Source organism: Cydia strobilella, chromosome 23 (genome assembly GCF_947568885.1).
Source record: "Cydia strobilella chromosome 23, ilCydStro3.1, whole genome shotgun sequence".
In the NCBI taxonomy this organism is placed as follows: Eukaryota; Metazoa; Arthropoda; class Insecta; order Lepidoptera; family Tortricidae; genus Cydia; species Cydia strobilella.
In genome coordinates this window covers 4,534,634-4,557,324 of record NC_086063.1, presented here as the reverse complement: position 1 = coordinate 4,557,324, position 22,691 = coordinate 4,534,634, and the positions used below count along the sequence as shown (strand labels likewise).

At 38.5% G+C, this 22,691-nt stretch overlaps 1 protein-coding gene across 4 annotated transcripts; it reads right to left on the bottom strand.

The window, feature by feature from the left end:
* Window positions 1–1,539: 1,539 nt before the first annotated feature.
* On the bottom strand, window positions 1,540–21,806 carry LOC134751829 (uncharacterized). 4 transcript variants are annotated; one of them, XM_063687320.1, is made up of 15 exons: window positions 21,622–21,805; window positions 21,337–21,540; window positions 17,395–17,619; window positions 16,209–16,436; window positions 15,234–15,353; window positions 14,494–14,589; window positions 13,900–14,072; window positions 12,288–12,442; window positions 12,162–12,251; window positions 11,406–11,493; window positions 10,648–10,735; window positions 4,299–5,916; window positions 4,121–4,180; window positions 3,583–3,606; window positions 1,540–3,500 (listed from the first exon to the last, which is right to left on the bottom strand). In XM_063687320.1, the coding sequence occupies exons 1-15, from the start codon at window positions 21,652–21,654 to the stop codon at window positions 2,002–2,004; spliced, it is 4,701 nt and encodes a 1,566-aa protein (XP_063543390.1). In that variant the 5' UTR covers window positions 21,655–21,805; the 3' UTR covers window positions 1,540–2,001. The 4 variants fall into 4 exon arrangements, with proteins under 4 accessions (XP_063543390.1, XP_063543387.1, XP_063543389.1 ...); XM_063687317.1 differs by having other exon boundaries at window positions 12,162–12,442; XM_063687319.1 differs by having other exon boundaries at window positions 12,162–12,442; window positions 13,900–14,069.
* Window positions 21,807–22,691: the final 885 nt, after the last annotated feature.

The following is a 22,691-nucleotide window of genomic DNA, read 5'->3' as shown; positions in this document are numbered from 1 at the left end:
CAAAAGCCCAAAAGCCAGGTGAGTTAATAACAAGACTACATAACATACACTTTATGGTTATGCCCTGTTCTGGCGCCTCAGCCGAAAACCTATTCGATAAATAATGACAAGAAATATGAAAACACATCTGAAATACTAAGACAGATGAATTATAGCGAAGCAAGCCAAAACTTCAAAATGTAACAGCATTTAGTTCATATCGAACGATGGTGTACACAAGAGCGGTGCCGAAAATATTAATATATTCTTCATTTAAACGATATATGGCATAGATAGATAATACGCTAGGTACCTGTATCATTTAGTAAGACATCTTTATAACGTCTACTGAATGGAAGTATAAGATTAGCTGAAGAAAGACAGCCTTTTCTGCGAAGGTAGCTCTGTGATAGCTGGTCAATTCAATGTCCTCGTTGAAGCTCACTTAATTACTTATATTCCATAACAATAAAGTAAGCGCTGGCAACACACAACTCCCGTTTTCAATTCAATTCAATATTTTTATTTCGAATAAAAAATCCAAATTATTGTTAGTACAAGGCACAACGAAACATCCCATCAACAGGGATTTGGCATCCCTTATTTGATTCAATCGTAAACACAAATAACTACAAGCTTACATCTTAAAAACTTACTGTGAACTGCTGCTATACTGGATGAAGCTCTCTCATGCCTTCTGTCGGATGGTTCAGTGTTTTTCAAAAATATTATGGCATACCTATTCTGTTACAGCACATTTTTTAGCACCTGATGCACCTGCAGATAGTTCAGTCATTATAATTCCTGAAAATTCTTACCTGCATTTTCTCAATGTTGGAATATTTCCGATGAAAATCTTCTTGCAGGCATCCTGTTGAATGCAAATCGTCCAATTGGTGTTCCACAGACTTGACAGATCTCCGACATGTTGGCCGGACCGAGGTCTGACCGCAGGACCATATCCAAGCAACTGTTGATGTCTGCTTCACCTTAAATCTCTTAACAAAATCACATAGATTCGAAAGTAAATAGCAAAGCAGTCATAGCTCCAACACATAAAAAACACAAGCATCTGGAACAGGGTAACTTACCAAATACTTAACTTTATTTTTTCTTCTTTACTTTACACTGTTTATAAAAAATAAACAGTCTGTGTAAAGTTACTAAAACGCTATTAGCTTGGCAGCTACAATACACTACACTACAGCGATCCGTCTCCAAGCTAACTTAACCCATCACCATCAGGTCTAGGTTTTTCGTGTACACCCGGAATAATATAATATTGCATTGAAGTAAAAAATAGCCCACTGTAAAGTAAGTGGTAGCATATGTTTGTAGTTTATGTTATCTAATTAATAATAATTTAACTACGTTATTCTGTAAGTAGTAATTATTAGCAACAAGTTATTAAACATTATTTGCAGATAATGTATAACATTTATCCTTCTACATATTTATACGTACAAACTGTTTTAGTTTTTATTTTTGCCTTATTCATTTTCATTAAATATCTTAATATGCTAGTTCGGAACCACCATGCCAATTAAAATAACAAAAACATCAAGTATTAAATCAAGCTTTAATCCTAAAACATAAATGCGTCTGCTCGCATACTTACATGTCTACAGAAAACCAAATACAACGGGAAATAGCAAATATATTTCGCCAAATCTAAAAACCCTTATATTACCAACCAACTGCCAACACTCCACTCCACTCCAGTTTCGCGCATTTATAGTGTATGTAACTGTGTAATTGTTTTATTCAAGTAATTCAATTTGAATCGTTTTTCTTGTACGCAGTACTATTGAAATTAGTATTAGTAATTATTTAATGTTTCTTTTTAAAACCTTTTATAAACATAACATTGTTATTATGTGTAACATAATCACGGGTATTGATTGATCTTTTCACGTTAAGGGTTTAAAATTGGCCAAATATAAGTTCAAAGCTTTCAATATTCATAATCACGAAATAATCATTATATGCGTCACGTCACGAACACCTGAAATCTTCGAAGAACTAATTATCAATGCAAACTATATCAGGGTTATTGTCCAGGCAAACCACCTCATCATCATCACTCCCTTCAGATCCCAGATCCATATCAGTTTCATCATAAGTATCTTGTAACTCTGACTTCAACTTTTTAATTAACTCCAGCAAAACCTTCTCAGATTTATGATACTTCACTTCAGCGACTACAGTGCGATTTCTCTCATCGACAAAGTCTAGTTTGTAATTCATTTTCATAATAGTCTCAACTGATACAACGTCAATATCCACCTCCAATCTTACAAACACTGCTTTGTTGCGAAACTCTTTCTGGAGTTTCTGAACTTTCCATTTGCTGAAATCTATTCCTTTAACTCCTCTGTTACTATGCTTGAGTCTCTCAAGAACAATGAGTGCGTTCACTCTGTTGTCTTCATCTGGTAGGGATATATACATGGGTATATATCGAGTGCTGGCCTCATCAGCCCCTACAACCACTATATTCATGCTCAAATTACAGTCACCCAATTTCATCAACCATCGTTGTGAGTCGTGGTTTTCCGGAAGAATGCCGAAGTATCGAGGGCTTTGAAAGCCGTGTTTTACGAAATCGGTGTTACTTTTACCTCCTTCTTGGTGATATTTGAAGATTTGAGAGATAATTAACTCTCTGATCTTTCGAGCCTGATTGATGCCCAGATTTTTGTTGCCGGGTAGAGTGATTTTTACCAATTTGGGATCATTGGTGATCATCGGCATCGGGTTGTTAATCGCAGCATTCTTTAGTTCGATTGGATTTGTTATAGACTGGTCTTTCAATCCTAAATCGAACGCGTCTTTATCTATAGCGACCGCTTTCAAGAAAACGCTGACTTTCTGCAGTTCGTAACTGAGATTCATGTTGTATCTTTCAAGAGCGCGAGCCGCCGCTGGTGGCATATCAACATAAACTCTAGTGCCTTTGGCGGTAACGATTTTCTTGACGAGTTTCCATTTACTTACCCTAGCACCGTCGAGATTTTTGTTCTGCAGCTTAAGCTTTTCAAGCGGCTCGATTTTACACCTGGAATGACCCGGAAGCCATATAGCAGCCCTCTCATACCAAAGCTCCTCGCTAGTGTAAACTAGGATGTTGAATTTGAAGCCGCTTTTGCTGAAATCGTGTTTGAAAAGCCACTCTTTGGAGAATTCGTCGCGCATCTGTAGCTCGTAGCGTAGCGTGCTGTGGAGGCCTCTGAAAGTGAAATCTGGAGCCCATTGGCCGGCTTCGGATTCCTTAACGATTTGCTGAATTAAGTAGGTTTTTAGTAAAACGGCTTCGCGATCTGTAAACGGTTCGAAGTCGTCTTTGCAGAGATAGAGTATGTTGTTGTCTGCTTGCTTCTCATTTTGCTGAAAGGGTTGCTGATACACCGGAGGAACCATCATAGCGTTCATGGGAGCCATCACAGGCATCATTGATGGTGGCGGAAACGAAATACCCACGTTAGGCGTGACTGGTGCTTGGGTCATATCCCACTCTGGAACTGTTTATAAATTCACATAGTAACTGATTTAACAATTATAAATGTGGAATTACATAACAAGGAAAAAAACGAATGTACTTACCATGCGGCTTTGTTTTATTATCGCCTGAAAATAACGAAATAAGATATGACTTACGGATACCGCATTTAATCAAATATCTAACCTAAAACATGGCTTTCTTTGTAACGAATTTTCCTTTTCATAAATTTAAATGCCATATTTTAGCTAAAAATACGAGTTTATACCTTTAAAAAACATTGTAAACACATTCCCAAAACACGCCCTAAATCTAGATTCGAGAGTGAACGCCTCCGCGCCTATAAATTATGATCTAACGCAAATTTAACAAAAAAAAACTCTGCCCCATTCGCTAAAGTCATTTCTCTACCTTCGAAATGAATGTAAAAAGATACGACAGACTTTTACGAAGTTAGTATCTTGCGGTATATGCTTACGTGACGACGACGGCAAAGGATTTGAAGGATACAAGCGGCAACATTCAAGTGAGAGTGCTCACTCTCAAATCCAAACCTCGAACGTATAACGGTACACACAACTGATATAACATAATACGTAAATGAATGAGTGAATGATAAGATGATAAGAGATGTGGAATTACCTTGAGTTGGAGATGGGTCTGTAAAGTGCTTAGCGCTCTTTGGAGGGGCTTCAGAATAGTCTGAAAAAGAATATTATATTGTTGAATAACGTCTTATCTATACGTTATATTAATAACATTGCGCAATGGAAGTAACTGAACAGTAAGTTTGTTGGTTAGGGTTGTTAAATAATCTTACCTGGATTGGAACGTTTCGGTCTGAATTGACTAGGAAAGCTTGACATGACATCTCTGAGAATCTTGTCCTCGCCGGCCCCGCTATATTTGGCGTTAAACTTGACTATTAGCTCTATGAACGATACATCGCTCTCTCCGAACATTTCGGTAAAGATTCTGCTCACAGCAAGCTTCAATTCCTGGCAGATGCGTTTGTTCTGTTCCGCGTCTGCGTCTATGTTGTGTTTGTCGAGGATTTTCTGTGTGATTTCCTCGATTGCCTTGTCTTTTTTGGCTTTGATGGCTTTAGATTTGATATGTTCTTCTGTGTTCCAGTCTTCTTTTCTGCGCTCTTCAAAACGGAAGCGGTCGTCATCGCGAGGCTTTGGCCTATCTTCATACTTTGGACGGTCTTCGTATGTCTGCGGCTCTGGTTCTCTGCGATCGTAATCCCTCCTGCGGTCATCTCGGCGGAACTCCTCAGCCCTCCTTTGGAAATCTCGCGCTCTTTTGTGTACATCTTCGAAGTCCTTATCCAGTTCTTCGGACATCTTACGGAGGACTTCTCTGTGCAACTCCATTCTTGCTTCAGGTTTTTTCACGGGAACCTCTCTTCTGTAATCCTCTCTTTCAGCTGGTTTCGGGACATCCCATTTTCTTTCCTCTTCGTGCCTTCGGAAATCATCACGATGATCGTTAAAATCGTCTCTAGGACTGAATTTGGGTCTGTCGAACTCTCGAGAGAATTTCGGGTCTTTCCTAACGTCGTCGCGGCCAAATTTAGGATCTTCGAATTCATCTCGAGGTGGGTCTCTAAATACGGGCGGTTTGGCGAATTCTTCCCGCGGTGAAAATTTTGTTCTTTTGTCGTCGAATGGCACAAACTTAGATCTTTTATCGTCGAAGTCATCTCGCGGACTAAACTTAGGTTTATTTGCCTCGAAGTCATCTCGTAGATCGAACTTGGCTTTTTTTTCCAAATCATCGAGGGGAGCGAATCTGCTTTTTTTCTCGAATCCGTCTCTCGGGCTAAATTTGGGTACCTTCTTGTCGAAATCATCTCTGGGACTAAACTTAGGGCCGTCCCGTCCGAACCTGTCGTCGCGTAAGTCCAGTTCTGAACGGGGGCCCAAGTCGGTACGCACACGAATAGTATCTGGCAGGGGGAATCTACGTTCCTCATCTGGTCTTCTGACATCGACAGCCTTCTTATCATATTCCCATACGGGCCTTCTTGGTTCTTCAAAATCTGGTCTCTTTTCTTCTAGAGGAGCTTGCCCTGGCCAAATGGGTGGTGGTGGGGCCTCTCGAATCTCAGGGCTTCGTCGCTTCTCTAAAGCCCAGGAACGCCGCGGCGAGCGTGGCGAAGGCGAATGCCTCTTGAATCTTTCTTGAGACTTGTCTCTGCGAACGGGCGATCGACTCTTCCTCGGCGAATGAGATCTTTTGTCCTTTCCTTGTCTTTCAAATGGCATACGCGGCGGGATTCGTTCGTCGTCTCGCTTCAACATATCTGGTCGAATAGGTTTGTCCCTGTTCTGCTGCCAAGGAGATGGCGGCTCGACGGGCCGCCCGGGTTTGGGATAATCCTTTTCGACGTTCGGACGGTATCCACCTGAGTACATAGCTTGATTTGGCGCCTGTAAATTGAAAGTTCATTGCAGTGCAAAAAGTACACATAAATATTAGAATTCCCTGCTGTACATGTTTTCAAAGTCACATAGATTATAAAAAAAAGGTTCTTATAGCGTGAAATCAAAATAAGTCTACGTAAAATTAGATTTATAAAAATAAAACCAGTCGCGTGGAGATTGGCCTTTTGGAGCCCTATTTTTTTATTAGGTTCCTATTGTTATTCATCTGTTCAGTTCTCAATTATTCTGAAATTGAGATTGGATTGTTTAAAATTCCGTTTGGGATTCGTTTCGGCCCCTTTTTGTTTCTTTCTATATATTTTTTTACTTAAGGTCGAAGGTTACTGAAGTTTCCTGGGCAACTTGTAACCTTTTCCTGTAGTTAAAGTTTCTGCACAGTCAGCAAAGGATATACTTGTTGAGTTCTTTTTTATTCATAACAAGTTAACAGAAAGAAACCTTGAGCTGGTGGTTGATTATAACAAACCACAGTTGAAGGACCGGTAACATCAGATCATGAAGCAAGTGACAATTTGAAGGTGATGTGGATCTTGTTTGTCTCTTTTGTAAAATATGTATATTTTTTTGTAATTTTATACTTATATCAACCTTATTTTTTCTCAACTGTAGAGTGCTAAAAAATGGTCCAGATCAGGTTTTGTATGTATATCATACACTCTGTTTTTCATAAGAAGAAATTCAATAAAACTTCCTTCCCAATCCGCATACATCTTGATTTCTTTAACTAATCCAAGGGGGTGAAAAAGCTCCAAAAAACCATTCATTCAAATTTATGGCGATAGTCAACTGTAAACACTGCTGATGGAATTATCATAATAAAGTATATCGCATAGGTAGTTTTAATTATTTCTTTCCATTAATCTTCCTTGGATTTTTGGAAGCACCACGTATGCGTCGTTGTCGTCTTTCAAAGTCGCTGCCTCCGTGAATGAATGAATTTACCAATCCATTGCTATGTCAACTGTGCTAAGTTCTAGGTCAATTATAATTGACGTCCGTCCGTCCGAAACCGTCTTTCGTCGACGTAGTTCGTCAAAGATTTACAGTTGTCACGACCACATTTCACGATGATGGTTGTTAATTAGGAGCGTGCAACCCGCTCTTAGCTCATGATTTTTCAAAACCTTCGTGTCCACAATAGGCATGCCATTATTTAGTATGAGGGTCTCTTAATAACACGCCGTTTACACTTTTCCATTATGAGCAAATCAGTAAAGCAGCAAACATGGCATTGGAGCTTGGACATTGAGTAAAAGCCTTGCCGTCGAGTATCATCAAGGCGGAGCGATTGTGTTTTTTTCTACTTCAAGAGGTGTTAATCAAGTTATAAGGAACGCAACTGCTGAACTGAACACATGAGGGCTTAAACAATCAATTCCGCCGTCTTGGCCGAGCTTTCTGTAATGTATATGAGTAGACTCAAGTTTTCTACAATAGAGAGGGTATGTTTCGCATCGGGTCTGTCGATTGATTAAATGCAATACCGAACGGACGTGTTTTTGTGATCTCATATCCTAGATTCCCTGGTTGGACCATCGTCAGATATTTCTCACCTTCCACTCATTTATTCATATTGTGTTGTCAAACACTGTAGTAGCTGACAATAGTATGGTGACTATCACGTAAGTCCGACAAACTAAGCCACATATCATTGTACCGCAGAAGTACATACTGTAAGTTTGCTGTTCACCAGCGTATACTGTGAATTGTGGATTCTAACACGCGACGCGATATATCATAGTATTATCTGCTGAACGAACCTCTGCTTGTCTCCTTTGGCTCACTGCAGTTACTGTCCTGCTTTCTCAGTTTGCGATACTTCGGAGCTAATAGGTACGCATTCCCTAGAAATTTTCACAATTTTTAGAGCAAAATTTATTTCGTGTGCAATTTCTATTACTGGATCCAGGCATTGCTAGCTGTTTTTGAGTAAAACCCTTCAAATTTTTTATCAAAAATATATATTTAGTTTGTAAAGATATAATGGCAAATTAAAGGGCAATTCTTTACCTTCAGTCAAGTAAAGCTTTTAAAGTCTTTCTCCTTTTTCTACCAGTATTCATTAGTTCTTCATATCTAGTAAAAAAAAAAATTTTTTCCTTCACGCTTTGTTGGTGCTGATAGTCAAGCACGATTTTCCCGTCGTGGAGTCATCTTCCGCCAGACGAGATTAAAGTTTCATTGGTTTTGTCTTCAGCGGTGCACGTGGACGGTCACATCGAGTACTGCATTATACCAAAGATATATTGATTGAGTAAGATTTGTAAAATCTAAGACAATTTCGTGCTTCGAATTTGACAGGTAAACAAGGTGGCGCTGTACAGCTCCATACATTTTGCGGTAACTCTGATTGTCAAAAGTTGACGTTTGACAATGGGGTTGGCAACTGTCAAAGGTTTGCAGAGATGGCGCCATCATAGCTTGCCCCTTTTTCCAATGAGATTTGGCTTAAAGGGCTGGCATCCAGAGCATTAAAAAAAAACAAAAATTTGACACAAGTCTAGGGATTGACGGGGCAAGCTATGCTGGCGCCATCTGCTAATTATTTCGACCGGCCAACCCCATTCAGTGACCGTAAAACATATGGCGTAGTACAGCGCCATCTGTTTTGGTATCTCACTAAGGGGCACGTTTTTTTCTTAGACTACCTCTCTATTACAATCAATTCTGTTTGATTATGGTCAAGTTACTGTTTGGAGGTCGCCACATTCGCATATACATATATACGCATATTGATATGTATTCCGAGTTGTGTGGATCTGGTCAAATTTTCTTTTGCTTTATACATATACACATAGTCATAAAGTTGCATTTTCATTCCCGTGCCCAACTAATTCTTATATTCGTTTTTTCAGCATTTTAAAAAGCAACTAACGAATATTAGATAAGTTAATAAGAAATGCAGACAATTTGGTTTGGTCACCAAATCTCAAAAGCGTCGTTAAGCTTTAATATTGATATCAAAATATCAAAATCCAGACTTAAAATTTGGAAAGTCTTGCTTGTATTCTAGCAGCGCTTCGACAAATAAGAAAAACACAGATGCAGCTCCGGAACTTCTAAAATTGTCTTAAAGCATAATCTTGCTAAGCAGTTTGGCGCATAAGATAATGATTCACTTAATTTATCTGCTATTATACTGCTTTCATGGAAGATTCAATAGCGCTTTGCGTTTTGTTCGTTTAGTTTTAAGCTTAGTCAAAACAACGTTTCAATAAAGTGTAAAGGCCAGTGTACCGGTAATTACTTGCCGGTCAGTACGCAACATCGTTCATATTAATTTATGAATAATCACCATCTCGGTATAAATGCGAACATTGGCCTATCATGTAAAGGCCAGTACCGTTAATTATTCGCCGGTCAGTACGCAACATCGTTCATATTAATTTATGAATAATCACCATCTCGGTATAAATGCGAACATTGGCCTATCATGTAAAGGCCAGTACCGTTAATTATTCGCCGGTCAGTTCGCAACATCGTTCATATTAATTTATGAATAATCACCATCTCGGTATAAATGCGAACATTGGCCTATCATGTAAAGGCCAGTACCGTTAATTATTCGCCGGTCAGTTCGCAACATCGTTCATATTAATTTATGAATAATCACCATCTCGGTATAAATGCGAACATTGGCCTATCATGTAAAGGCCAGTACCGTTAATTATTCGCCGGTCAGTTCGCAACATCGTTCATATTAATTTATGAATAATCACCATCTCGGTATAAATGCGAACATTGGCCTATCATGTAAAGGCCAGTACCGGTAATTATTCGCCGGTCAGTTCGCAACATCGTTCATATTAATTTATGAATAATCACCATCTCGGTATAAATGCGAACATTGGCCTATCACTAATCAACTGAGATCCTGACGCTTACTTATTTGAATCCGGCGAATCTTTACAACATTTTCTTTCTTCGCTTTGAGTACTTTCGTCCATATCTTTCAGCGAAAATATGAAAACGTCTTAAATATTTATCCGTATTAAAGCCAGTTGTATGATGTCGTTTCCGTACACTTATTCTTGTTATTTTATTTTTACTACTGCTTTCTAATACTGCTGCAAACAGTGGACTTAACTGGGTTATTAACTTATTATTCATCAATAATTTATAAGTAGCCAATTTCTTAGCCAACTCTTAGAATAACACTTGTCCATGAATTTTTCAAAGGTTGTAAATGGACAGAGATATGCATATTATGTTGTCATCTTCATACCCGATTTGATTAGTTATTAAAACTGTATATTGATATGGTCGCTCCTGTTTCCAAACATTTAATATCTAAAAAAACTTGTTGCAAACCACCCTCAAATAATAGTTCCATAGACAAACATACAATAGAATGTTGATGTCTATGTAAAAAGGAATTCACCTGCTGATGGTCGTGAGAATGATTGCGCATATTATGGTATCCTTTCTCTTTTAACAAAATTTGCACATAAGTCGGCAACGCACATGTGAGACATCTGCAGGTGATTCATAGGCTATGGTATCCGCTTTCCATCAAAGTGTAATTAACAAAGTAAAACTGCACATCAGCACATCTAAAAGACACTTTAACTCTTAGTTATCTCATTAAAAAAATCTCAAATCCACATCCTTTAAACATTCAAACACGACCTTAAAATATAGTACATAAAGCTCAAATTAATTTACCACTTCACTATGCAACGTGTCCAAGGTTTTTGCATATAAATAATCACTTACTTGAGGCATTGGTTCGTAGGCGGGTCGGATTGGTTTGTTATCTCTGAAGTCGTCACGTTTATCCATGGTGTGGCGAGTTGGGGAGTACCTACAAAAATATAATATTGTTATTATCTCGTGCGGGTTTTTAGAAAAAAGTGTTAGTAACATTTACTTCTTTTCGAAAAAGTAACGAATTTTGGGCTATTTCGTCACAAAATCACAAGGTTCATTAATTAAGACAAAGAAAAAAGTGTCCGCAGTATTTCATACAAACTTGGATGTCAGTTTTGTGACGGTCCATACAAAATGTGTGTGGAAATGCGTCACAAAAATATATTTTTTTTCCTTTTTTAATCGATAGCCCTCGTGATTCTGAGTAGAAATTACCCAAAAGTTGATGGATTTTCGAAAAAAGTTAATGGTATACAATTTTAATTGAAATTGCCCATAAAATGACATCATATGTTTCTCTAAGAAAATGTTCTTGTCTCTTTCTGTCGGAAATAATGTACTATTGGTTTTTACGCTATACATAATACTCGTAAAGATATAGGATGACTGCTATAGTTATTGGCCCATCCATCCATTGTCTTATAAAATTGTAATTTATTTTAGTAGCTTGTAAGATATTTCCGACATGATTGTAAAATTGTTATGGAATAAATTATCTTATCTTATCTTATTGTTAAGTGGCCAATAATTATAGCAGTCATCCTATAAGTGTTACTTTTAACCTGTCCTGCTCTAATAAAATCGTATAGACATTATTGACGTACCTTGCGCTTCCTGGTTCGGGTCTTCGCTCCGGCGATCGCTTGCCGGGCGAGATGCGGCGAGCGTTCCACTGCGGTCTGCTCGGGTCCACTGTTAATACACATGTTCATTTATAAAACCTGTGACAGACGGACCCAACTTATATAATATCTTGTAAATTCCCAAACTTTCTTACTTTACCTTTTTTGTAAAATCAAATGTTTACAAATGTATGATCCGCCAAAATGATGACGAAGCTCCGGTTTGTGGAGCTTTTATTTTCGCTCAGAGGAGTAAAATGTAACTGACAAACCTACCTCTGTATGGTGCTGTTTAGTGTTTGCTTAGTATTGAGGCCTAGGCTCCTTTCTAGTAATGCAGGGATGCCTAGATGGATCTTCAATGAAGACTTGTTATTTTTAAACTTGCGTACAAAGATTTATTCGTAAATTATAATTAAATTAAATGCAGTGCATTATTTTTTTCTTCTTCTTATAAATATAAATACAGTACAACTCGAGTTTTTCGTTTAATTTGTTTTGGAAGATTGCCGTTGGCTGCTGTCGGCGGACGTTATATAGGGCCTCCGATGATTATCGATCTTTGAATTTCGGACGCAATCGGCCGTCCGTGACGTCACTATGGTGCGTTCTGAACACTTAGAAATCGTATATTTAAGATCTATCAAACTACAAGTTTATGTATAAAAACTCGTTTGTATGTTATAACAGCGGGGCAACGATTGAACACGATCAAATGTAATATCAAGTATTACTTACTTCCTGCCCCCATACGGCCCGGTGATCTTCTATCATCTCGCGGCGGCTCCCGCCGTCCAGGGGACATCCGTCTGCCAGGCGACACTCGCCCTGGGGACATGCGTCGGCCAGGAGACATGCGTCGACCAGGCGACATGCGTCGACCAGGCGACATGCGTCGACCAGGAGACACGCGTCGTCCAGGAGACATGCGGCGGCCGGGAGACGTACGTCTACCAGGGGACATGCGTCGTCCAGGGGACATGCGTCGACCAGGGGACAGGCGTCGGCCGGGCGAATGCCTGATAAACAAAAGGTACAGTTGCAAAGGTGTTAGTTCAGGAAACACAAATTACTATTAAAATACATTGTCTTCGTCAATACTTCTAAAAAAGGAAACCTAAATAACGTTTGAGCCTTTTTTTAAACAAAATGGATTCATGTTAGTTTTACCAAAGATAGATATAACTCCGTAATAGATAGATACAGTCTAAGGAAAAAACGTGCCTCGAAAATCAAGAAAATTTGATTCTCGTTCAGAGGGCGCTACTAGTTTTGGCCTACAGTCGAATAGATGGCGTTGACGGTTTCGTTTGTTATTTAACAATTTTAACGCTTATCAGTGAAAGAACATGGGTCAAAATCATAAAAATAATTAATGCAAATAAAAAAAATCATTTATCTAAATTTAAATACATTCTATCGTATTTTTATAAATCTTCATTTTTAGTTTTAAAGTGTGTCGACAGATGGCAGTGAATTTACTGGGGTTACAAAATTTACTATAGGGATAATTGTATCATACAAAATCTACTGTTATTTTTAATCAAATGATTCAATCTGTGTGGGTATTTTATAAGAAATTTTACCCCGGTTGACGGTAGTTGATTGTCAATAAGACGCCTAACATACTAACATTAGCTAAAATATATTTCCCGACCTTGTCCGACCGACCGAACGGCTTTAAACTTAGATCTTTAAAACTACGCAACGGGTTTTGATGCGTTTTTTTTTAAATAGATACGAGTAATTGATAATGGAAAGATGCTTGGACACCTGCTACGACACGACGAATTTATCAAGAACATAATTGAAGGGAGAGTTGAGGCAAGGAGGCGGAGGGGGAGACCAAGGAGAACATACATAGATCAAGTAAAGGAAAAACTCAACGTCGTGTCGTATCAGGCTGTCAAGGAGAAGGCACAGGACCAACACTTATGGAAATCGCTCCACCGACAAGAGTATAACTCTTAAATATATGATGATGACGTGTAATTCTAGAGGAAGGTTTATATGTATAATTTGTAAAGGTTTTGTGTAAATTAGTTGAACTACCCGAGCGAAGCCGGGGTGGGTCGCTAGGTATACAATTAGATAGCACTAGTTTGAGCTGCTGTGTAAAGAACTGTTTTATCACGCCAGAGGCTAGTAAATAGATATGACTAACATACCCCCGTACAACGCCGCGAAAATCCTCATTGGGGTTGATGGATGACATTGACATTTGACGACCCTGGTAGTGACCCTGCCTATGAAGTCGATGGTCCTGGGTTCGAATCCCGGTAGGGCATTTATTTGTGTGATGAGCACAGATATTTGTTCCTGAGTCATGGATGTTTTCTATGTATTTAAGTATTTGTATATTATATATATCGTTGTCTGAGTACTCACATCACAAGCCTTATTGAGCTTACCATGGGACTTAGTCAATTTGTGTAAGAATGTCCCTATAATATTTATTTATTTAGGTGTTGCTTACCTCCTTGGCGACATTCTATCGGGTGAATGCCTCCTAGGAGACTTCGGCCGGCCGTAATCCTTGTCGTGCGGCTTGTCTGTACGATCGAACGGTTTGTCGTACGGTCCGGAAGGCTTGTCGTACGGTCCGGAAGGCTTGTCAAACGGACCAGACGGCTTGTCGAAGGGTTTCTGCTGATGTGAAAAGGAAAACAATGTTAACATGGTTTTTTTTTTCGAGGTTTCTAAGAGTGTACCAATTTATATGTCAAAAAAGGTGTCCATTTTAGATTTTAATACCTTTACTGCCAACGTTTTCATAGCGCTACGCTTGTAGCTGATCCCAGCATTATTCCGCTTTGTAGAGGAAAGTGACTACGAACAGAGACCCCGCCGAGCGGGTCCCCGGTACTCAAGTGTTTTAAGCAGCGATAATCATTTTTGAGGCTTCACATGGTGCTGCAGAGTTTGATTGATTCCAAGATGATGGACATGTTATTTTTGTGTTAGGTTACATGGTAGTCATTTTCAAGGTTTTTAGAGGTGCGAATTTGTCGCAAAAAAATGTATCGCAAAAAAAATGGCTATTAAGTTTGGATAAAAAAGATATATGTACCTGTTGTTGTATCCACGGTTGAGATTGCGGAGGCCCAGAGCTCTGTCCAGGGCTATATTGGCTCGGCCCTTGGAAGTTGTCTTTCATTATTGTAATCTAGAACAATAATCGGTGTCACCATTAGTGTTATCTGGTTATTTTGGTGTTTTTTTTAATACTACGTCGGTGGCAAAAGCTTACGGTCCGCCAGTAACACAACACAACACTATGATTACATAGTGTTGTGTTCGCGCTGGTGAGTAAGGTGGCCAGAGCTCAACACCTACTGGTGTTCCTCTCGTTATAAACCAATTCACGCTTAATAATGTACCTACTTAAATTTTTAATTTAATTTAATTTTAATTTATTTATTTGGGAAACATACAGCACATAATAATACAATAAGGTAAAGATATAGTTAGAGCATAGGCTAAAAGAGTTTCCACTTGTAGTTAAAGCAAAATTCCTTTGCTCCGAAAAAAAAAGTACAATTATTAGGTAGGTATTTTGAATTTAAAAGTTGAATTTAACAGTAACATTCAGTAAATATTCCACGATCACGATTAAAAATATAATAAGCATAATTTAGAATTTTGAAAATAACAAGCTCAATTTTCAATTTAGAATTTAAAAATATCAAATACAATAACCAATTTATGAATAATGTACAATAAATTTAATACTTAAGCCAAGTCTAGTTTGGAATGCTGTGGTGATTTAAAATGAGTGATATAGTCTCATATTGTTTAAGGATCACATACCGGTTTGCTTTGCGCTGGGTAGCTTTGCCCCGGGAACCTATTTGGCTGTCCTCCAGGCCTGTTCATACGCGAGTCCACAATTTCCACCGTACGGAGTGCGTGGGGCCGTTGACCCGGCGGCTGAAAGTAATACGAGTATGTTAGGGAAAGGTTTGGTATATAATGTAGTACAAGATAACAGCATTTCAGTTATTAAAAATATCACCTTTTAAAATAATAAATACAGAGGTGAAAATAGACTTTTTCACCACACCAGCTGGTAAAGTCTTGATTGTTCAAAAACTGATGAGAAAGTTGCATTTTATCCACATGTGGGGCAAAATAATCAAATGCAAATTTTTAGTTGTTTCCTGATGTTGGCTGGTAGAAATTGACTTTTAAATGATAAATAATTAATCACATTCATTTTGAATTGACTTGCTTTGATTTTGTTTGATATTTTACAGTTAGTATTTGCCTTGTGTTGGTGTGGTGAAAAATGTTGTGTTTCACTCGGTGGCAAAATTTGTTTAACCCTTTTCTTTAAAGAATCTTTCACTTGCTTGAGTATCAATATTACCACGAGAGGTTAAACATTGCCCCATTATAAAACAAATAACTATTGTAATATAAAAATAAGCAATAAAGTTACAAGAACTGCTTTGCTTTATGACCTCTTATCTTCACAAAAGCTTCATAAAGCAAAGCCTGAATTGCAAAAGCTGTCACTCGGGACGCCACGTCACCAAAGTGTCAAAACTGAAATTGAAATTTATGCACATGCACGTAGGTCTATGTTGCTCTGTGGTCTGTGACGGATTAATCAGTCTTTGGCGTTGGCATCCAAAAAGTTAACCCTTTGACCGCCAAAGATGTCAACTGACACGCTTGGCTACATCCCAATGCCGCACATGTTAGGTTAGGCGTTCAGTGTACTCACGACACGATTTCTCACGGTTTGTATCGAATTAATAAGGGTTTAATATGATAACTTACCCCAGAGTCTGGCACATTCCTAGGAGGTCCTCCATAACCCTGATCTTGAGGTCTTTGGAACTGGTCCCGCTGCGGGAATGGCTTCCCATCCGACCTCATCTGTCCCATACCGTGCCCCATGTTCGGACCATTTGGACCCATGTTTGGAGCATGGGAGCCCATGTTCTGCGGTGGCCCTTGGTGACCATACTGCTGATTTGAATATTGATTTTGGTGCATGTTTTGATGCTGTAAAAGAAGTGTTTGGAGATAATGTGGTTAATATTAATGTTAATTTTCAAGTGTCTGACCACTCTAAGTTTGCACCAACTTGACATTCACATGGCGCCATATATGGCAGTGACAATATATAAAATTAAAATTAAATAAAAAAATAAATAAAAATTAATTAGCCAAATTCAATTAAAGAGCTGGCGGCTTTCTCGCACAACGTATCAGCATTGCGATACAGCGGGGAAATGCCGCCAGCATCCTTGGTACAATGCCTCAAGGGCCTATTTTAGATTTAAGCTAGTTATTAATTTCGTTTACGTAGTACCACTGTATATATCTTGTATATCTAAAAATGTAATTAAAGTAGAGTAATAACCCTTAAATTTAAAAAATTAAAAACCCCCTGCTATATGCCAAAAATGCCTTACAATTATATTATTTTGGAAAAGAGCTGATACTCTTCAAACTGCTGGATCAATTTATATGAAACAAAGCTAAGAACTACCAAAAAGAAGCTCGCTTTCACGTAAAAAAAACCGCATTGTAATTGGTCCATCCATCTGAGAGCTACAACGCCACAGACAGACAGATAGACAGACGTTGGCATCAAACATATAACAACCCTCTTTTTGCGTTGGGAGATAAAAAGTACATTTTGACGACCGGTCTAACCTAGTTGGCGACCCTGCTTGTGAAGCCGAATGGTCCTGGGTTCGAATCCCGGTAAGGGCATTTATTTGTGTGATGAACACAAATATTCGTTCCTGAGTCATGGGTGTTTTCTATGTATATTAAGTATGTATTTATCTATATAAGTATGTATATTAAGTATGTATTTATCTATATAAGTATGTATATCGTCGCCTAGTACCCATAGTACAAGCTTTGCTTAGTTTGGGGCTAGGTTGGTCTGTGTGAGATGTTCCCTAATATTTATTTCTTTCTTTATTAATTACTCTTCAAAAATATTTACCTGAGGTGGCATATTATTATTAGGCCCAGGGCCCTGTTGGTACCCATACGAGTTGTTATTGGACCCTGGTCCTGGTCCCGGTCCTATCGGATTGGCAGTCCACTGCGGGCTCGTCAACTGGCTAGCCGGCATGTTGGGCTCCCATTGTGGATGGTAGTCTTGCTGGTAATCATTACAGGGCTGGTTGTAGTTCCCTTGCGGACCATAGTTCTGCTGCGAGTTTTGCTGAAATTATAAAAAACTTGTGAGCCTTTATATTATGCAGTCTCAAAGGATGTGCAGAAAAAAAAAAAGTAAAAATCATTTATTGTACACATAGAATTAGGCAGAAACAAAATTAACTGGTCTTAAAACTAAGGGACAATTTATGTACATTTATGCATTTACAATGACGGTTGTACCGGTTCCTACACTAGGCGTAGCCTGTCACGTAGGTAACCAATCCAGACACGAAATATCAGTGACATGATTTGTGCGAAATGCCAATAAGACACTATACTTAAATTTAAAGAAGTTACTAATGAGTAGGTAATAACAATAATACTAGTTACAAAGCTAAATTTAGGACAGGGTGAAACTAAAACTACATGCATAACTAAACTTAAGTTTACAGGTGATGCATGTGCAATTTTGAGTGTATAGGTACTGTTTAAGTGCGTGTGTGTGCGCGGGTGTGTGTGTGTGTGTGTGTGTGTGTGTGTGTGTGTGTGTGTGTGTGTGTGTGTGTGTGTTGAGAGCGAATATAATTACTTGACTTCTTTCATGAGATCCTCTATATCCCCATACGTAAGGGAGCTGAGCCAGGCTGATACTATTTTCTGGGCTTCTCTAACGGACAATGTTTTAATGGAGATTTTAGAATTAACTTTATTATAAACAAATGGATGCAGAAAGTTAGGCAGACGGTGAGCAAAAACTGACGAAGTCGAAGGTATGGGTACTTTGAAGGTACGCTTTTGCAACGTGGAGTTGTAATTGGGAGATTTTATAACCGCTCCGTGTACATTAGACATCACGCGCAGAACAAACAATCCACGAACGGTGAGGGCATTCATGTCACTGTATACAAGCTGGGTTGGGTATCGAATGGGTTTCCGAAGAATAGCCTTGAGAACAGCACGTTGTGCCCTCTCCAACAGCACCATGTGAGTTTTACATGCTCCGCCCCATGCAGTTATGCAATATGCTAATACCGATTGGCAAATACTGATGAAAACTATTCTTAGCAGTGTCTTGGAGGCTGAGTTTCGGAGATTTTTAAACACATATATTAATTTACGCACTCGATTAGCTGTAGGCAGTAAGTGTTCCCTGAAGTCTAGCTTTTCATCAACTACTACACCAAGATATTTAGTAGTACGGGCCCTATCAATAAAACGGCATGAACAAGAAACAATTGGCGATCCATTTTGACAACAGGTATGAATTTTTAACCGAGACAAAGCAGGTGGAGCGGAAGCCTTTGTTTTATGAAAACAGAGGAAATTGGTTTTTAAAACATTAAGGGTGAGTAGATTACTCGTTAACCAGTCTGCTATCACCGCCATACCAGCTTCCGCGGAGCTAGCGACTGGCCCAGTTTTCTTCATGAAAGAGGATGACCGTGTCGTCGGCATAACAAATAACATCAGCATTGGGTAATTTGTTAGAGGCAATGTCGTTGATGTAGACATTGAACAATACTGGGCTATGGATACGCTGCCTTGTGGGACACCAAAAGTGACATCTCTGGGGTTGCTTACATCTTGATCGATCTTTACGCGTTGTGTTCGACCTGATAGATAGCTATTGAACCAGTCTAAAGCTACTCCTCTAATTCCTATGAGCTCAAGCTTTCTCAGAAGAATGGGTATGGAGACGGTGTCAAATGCTTTGGTTAGGTCTAGAAAAACGCCAATGCAGGCCTCGTTATTGTCTAAAAATCCTGAAATTAGTTTTGTCAGCAACACCACTGCATCCTCTGTTGATCTCTTTTCACGAAAACCATACTGTCGGTCGGAGACTATCGAGTTTTTTTCCAGGAAGCTGACTAGACGGTTACAAACCAGTTTTTCCAGTATTTTTGAAAGTACCCCAAGCAAAGAAATCGGCCTATAATTACTAGGATTTAGCTTGTCACCTAGCTTATGTATTGGAATGACTGCTGCCTCCTTCCATTCATCCGGAAAAACATTTGTAACTCCATCAAGCCCAGGGGAACTGTCCAGTTTTAAGCAGTTTATTAAAGATTCAACCTCGGACTCGCTAGTTGCATTAAAGAAAAGTGAAGGTGAGGGGGACAATTAAAAGCAGAATTATAATTATAAGTAGCAGATTAGATATATATTATAAGAAGCAGATTATTATTAAGTTATCAGGTGAAATATGATGATTTTGACAATCTTGACACATTGGCGTCAGCCGTACGACTTACTCAATATAGGTTCCAGAACCTATATTTGATGGTTCACAATCGAGCGCCTGGTGCCATATCTACCTCCCTTTATTTACATCCATGATATACAAGTAGTTATAGACATCCTATAGGATGTAAGCTAATTTACGGCATAATGGTCATAAAATCATAGGTATTATACAAGGGCCTGACACTCTTTGATAGAGAAAGATAGTCTTATTGCGATTCATATAAGAGGAAAGAGAAAAGAGTGCCATGCTTTGTCCTTATCACTGACCGGGTGGCATCATGGGTAGGAGGCTATGGCGAAATACCGAAATTTAATCCTATGCTGCCCCAATTTTATATAAATATTCTTTCTGTTACCCCCGGTCGCTTGGTGGCGCGTCTATAACTACTTGTATATCATGGATGTAAATAAAGGGAGGTAGATATGGCACCAGGCGCTCGCCTGGCTGACGCCAATGTGTCGAGATTGTCAAAATCATCTACTAAATATTGCCTGCATTTTAGTTTTGTCAACTATGAACGTCACGCGTCTATTATTAATGAAAGGTCATTGTTGTATATACTATGTCTATGGTATTATAGGACATTCTTACACAGATTGACCAAGACTGTTACTCAGACAACGATAAATATAATACACAAATACTTAAATACATAGAAAACACCCATACTCAGGAACAAATATCTGTGCTCATGACACAAATAATTGCCCTTACCGGGATTCGAACCCAGGACCATCGGCTTCACAGGCAGGGTCACTACCCATTAGGCCTGACCTGTCGTCAAATAGCTGGAGTCATAGCCTTCAAGTTCCAGGAGTGGTTAGGATTTTTGTAATTTCATACATTTTGTACGAAAAATGTGTCCGTGGGACTGATGGAGTTAAAGTCCAGTGCATTTTTTTTATTTTTGTCATGTTTGTCCATAATAATTGTTTGTTTTAGGTTCCCAGCCTATCCTTCCACAAAAACCAAAATTTTTACCGAAAATTCCCTTCTCACAAGTCAAGTTCACACCTCGACATTGGCAGAATCCGGTTGGCCTAAAGCAAAGAGGGTGCAAAAAAAGACTTAGAATTTTTTTAGTAGGTACAATAACATGTCTGTTCTGGCGCTCTGTTTGATCGCGATCATCGCGGTCAACCTAACACACTCCTCCTCGCTTCGCTCGTCGTCGCACCTATCTTGTCTCTGTTACTTAAATTTACTGTTCCAAATGATTAATTTTAAATTTGTCAAGTAGTGGTTTCAACTTGCGGGTCAAATATCTCGGCCATTTTTGATTTTAGAGAAAAGTTTTTCCTACAAAACATGCTTATTTTAGCGTATTCTCTATGATAACATAATAAAAAATAGGTGTCATAATAACATCACTCTGATGAAAATTTTTCTGTCGGCACCCCCTTTGCTTTAGTCCAACCCAGAATCCATCTTGCTAAAATTTGCGAGGAGTAAAAGCCATTTATTTAAAAAAATAATAGTAACAACAGTATACCAACATTTAGCTAATATACAGAAAATGTAACTTAAAATAATTACCGATTTTGCGACTGGAACAACCCGCAGCGCGCATCCCATGACCCAGAATCCATCCAGACATTTTATAAGGTGGCTTCCTTCGCTTTCGTCCGGCAGCCCAATTCTAACTTTCTTCAACCCATTATCTTTCACCAATTCATCCAAAATGAAGTCATTCATGTTACACTGCTTTTTAATTAACAACTTAATATCTTTATACGTGGTCTGAAAATAATTGATTTCACGATTAAAACTGATGTAAAGGGAAAAGCAACCTTCAAAATATGATAACTTGATTGTTCTTACCGTCAGTGGCAATCCACTTATTGTTAGCATCATCTTGACGAGATTTATATAAATTGTTTATTTAACGTAACTATCTATATTTATTCATTATTAAAAACCCATATTAGTTTAGTATTAGTAACTCGTAACTCCGCAAAATTCCAAAATTGTAATTTGTAATCACAAGTGATTCGTGACGCTGACGACTTTGCGGCACAGATTAATAATATGTAGCAAGCTACTTTGCGGCCTTTGGCTGACGTGGGCTGACGCTTGCAAACCATGAATGTAGTATAACTGGATCGGTCATGAGGAGTGGGGGAAAATGACCGAACGGGATAGTCTTATGTATCTTTCAGTAGGAGTAGCAGAGAAAGCGCTGTTATTGTTTGTCCTTGTCATAGTTTCACTTTTCCACCGCTGCCACAACCGAGGTTGTGGCAAACAAATAAGTACGTGACATGTCATGTTTGTTCGTTGCTTGTTTAATTATCGTTGTTTTGTATGAAATTGTGCTTTCTCTTATGAAATATAGTGATGGTTAGCGTTTTGAATGCTTGAACTTTGACAAAATACTGGTGAATTGTTCTGTAATCGGCTGTAATAGCCGCTCTGAGCAAAAATATGAGATCATACCTTTCACACGTAAGTACGGTATTTTAGACCTTCCTCTTAACGCAATATGTGAGAATAACATCGTAAAATTACGTTACACTCAAAGCAATGTAGAATCAAACGATTTCAATAAAAATATCACAATTATTTACGCAAATTAACAAAACATTATTTGTAAAATTATCCGCCCAAATTACGTAGGTAGGTAGGAGTCTGAGGTCAGCCATTTTTAAACTTCTTCTTAATTTAGCTGCATAACAATCATGTTAGGGATACCAGATGAAAATATCATAATTTTATGGGTAATTTTGACCTCGAAGTTTTTTCGTACTTCTAATTCCAAAAAATAAATAAACAAATGTTGTGAAGATTAAATGTGGTGTACATTAATTGGTGTGATTGCGATTTGTGATTTCTTTAAATTAAAACCCATAATACATTTTATTTTACGTTTTATTTACTAAACATGTTTAGTT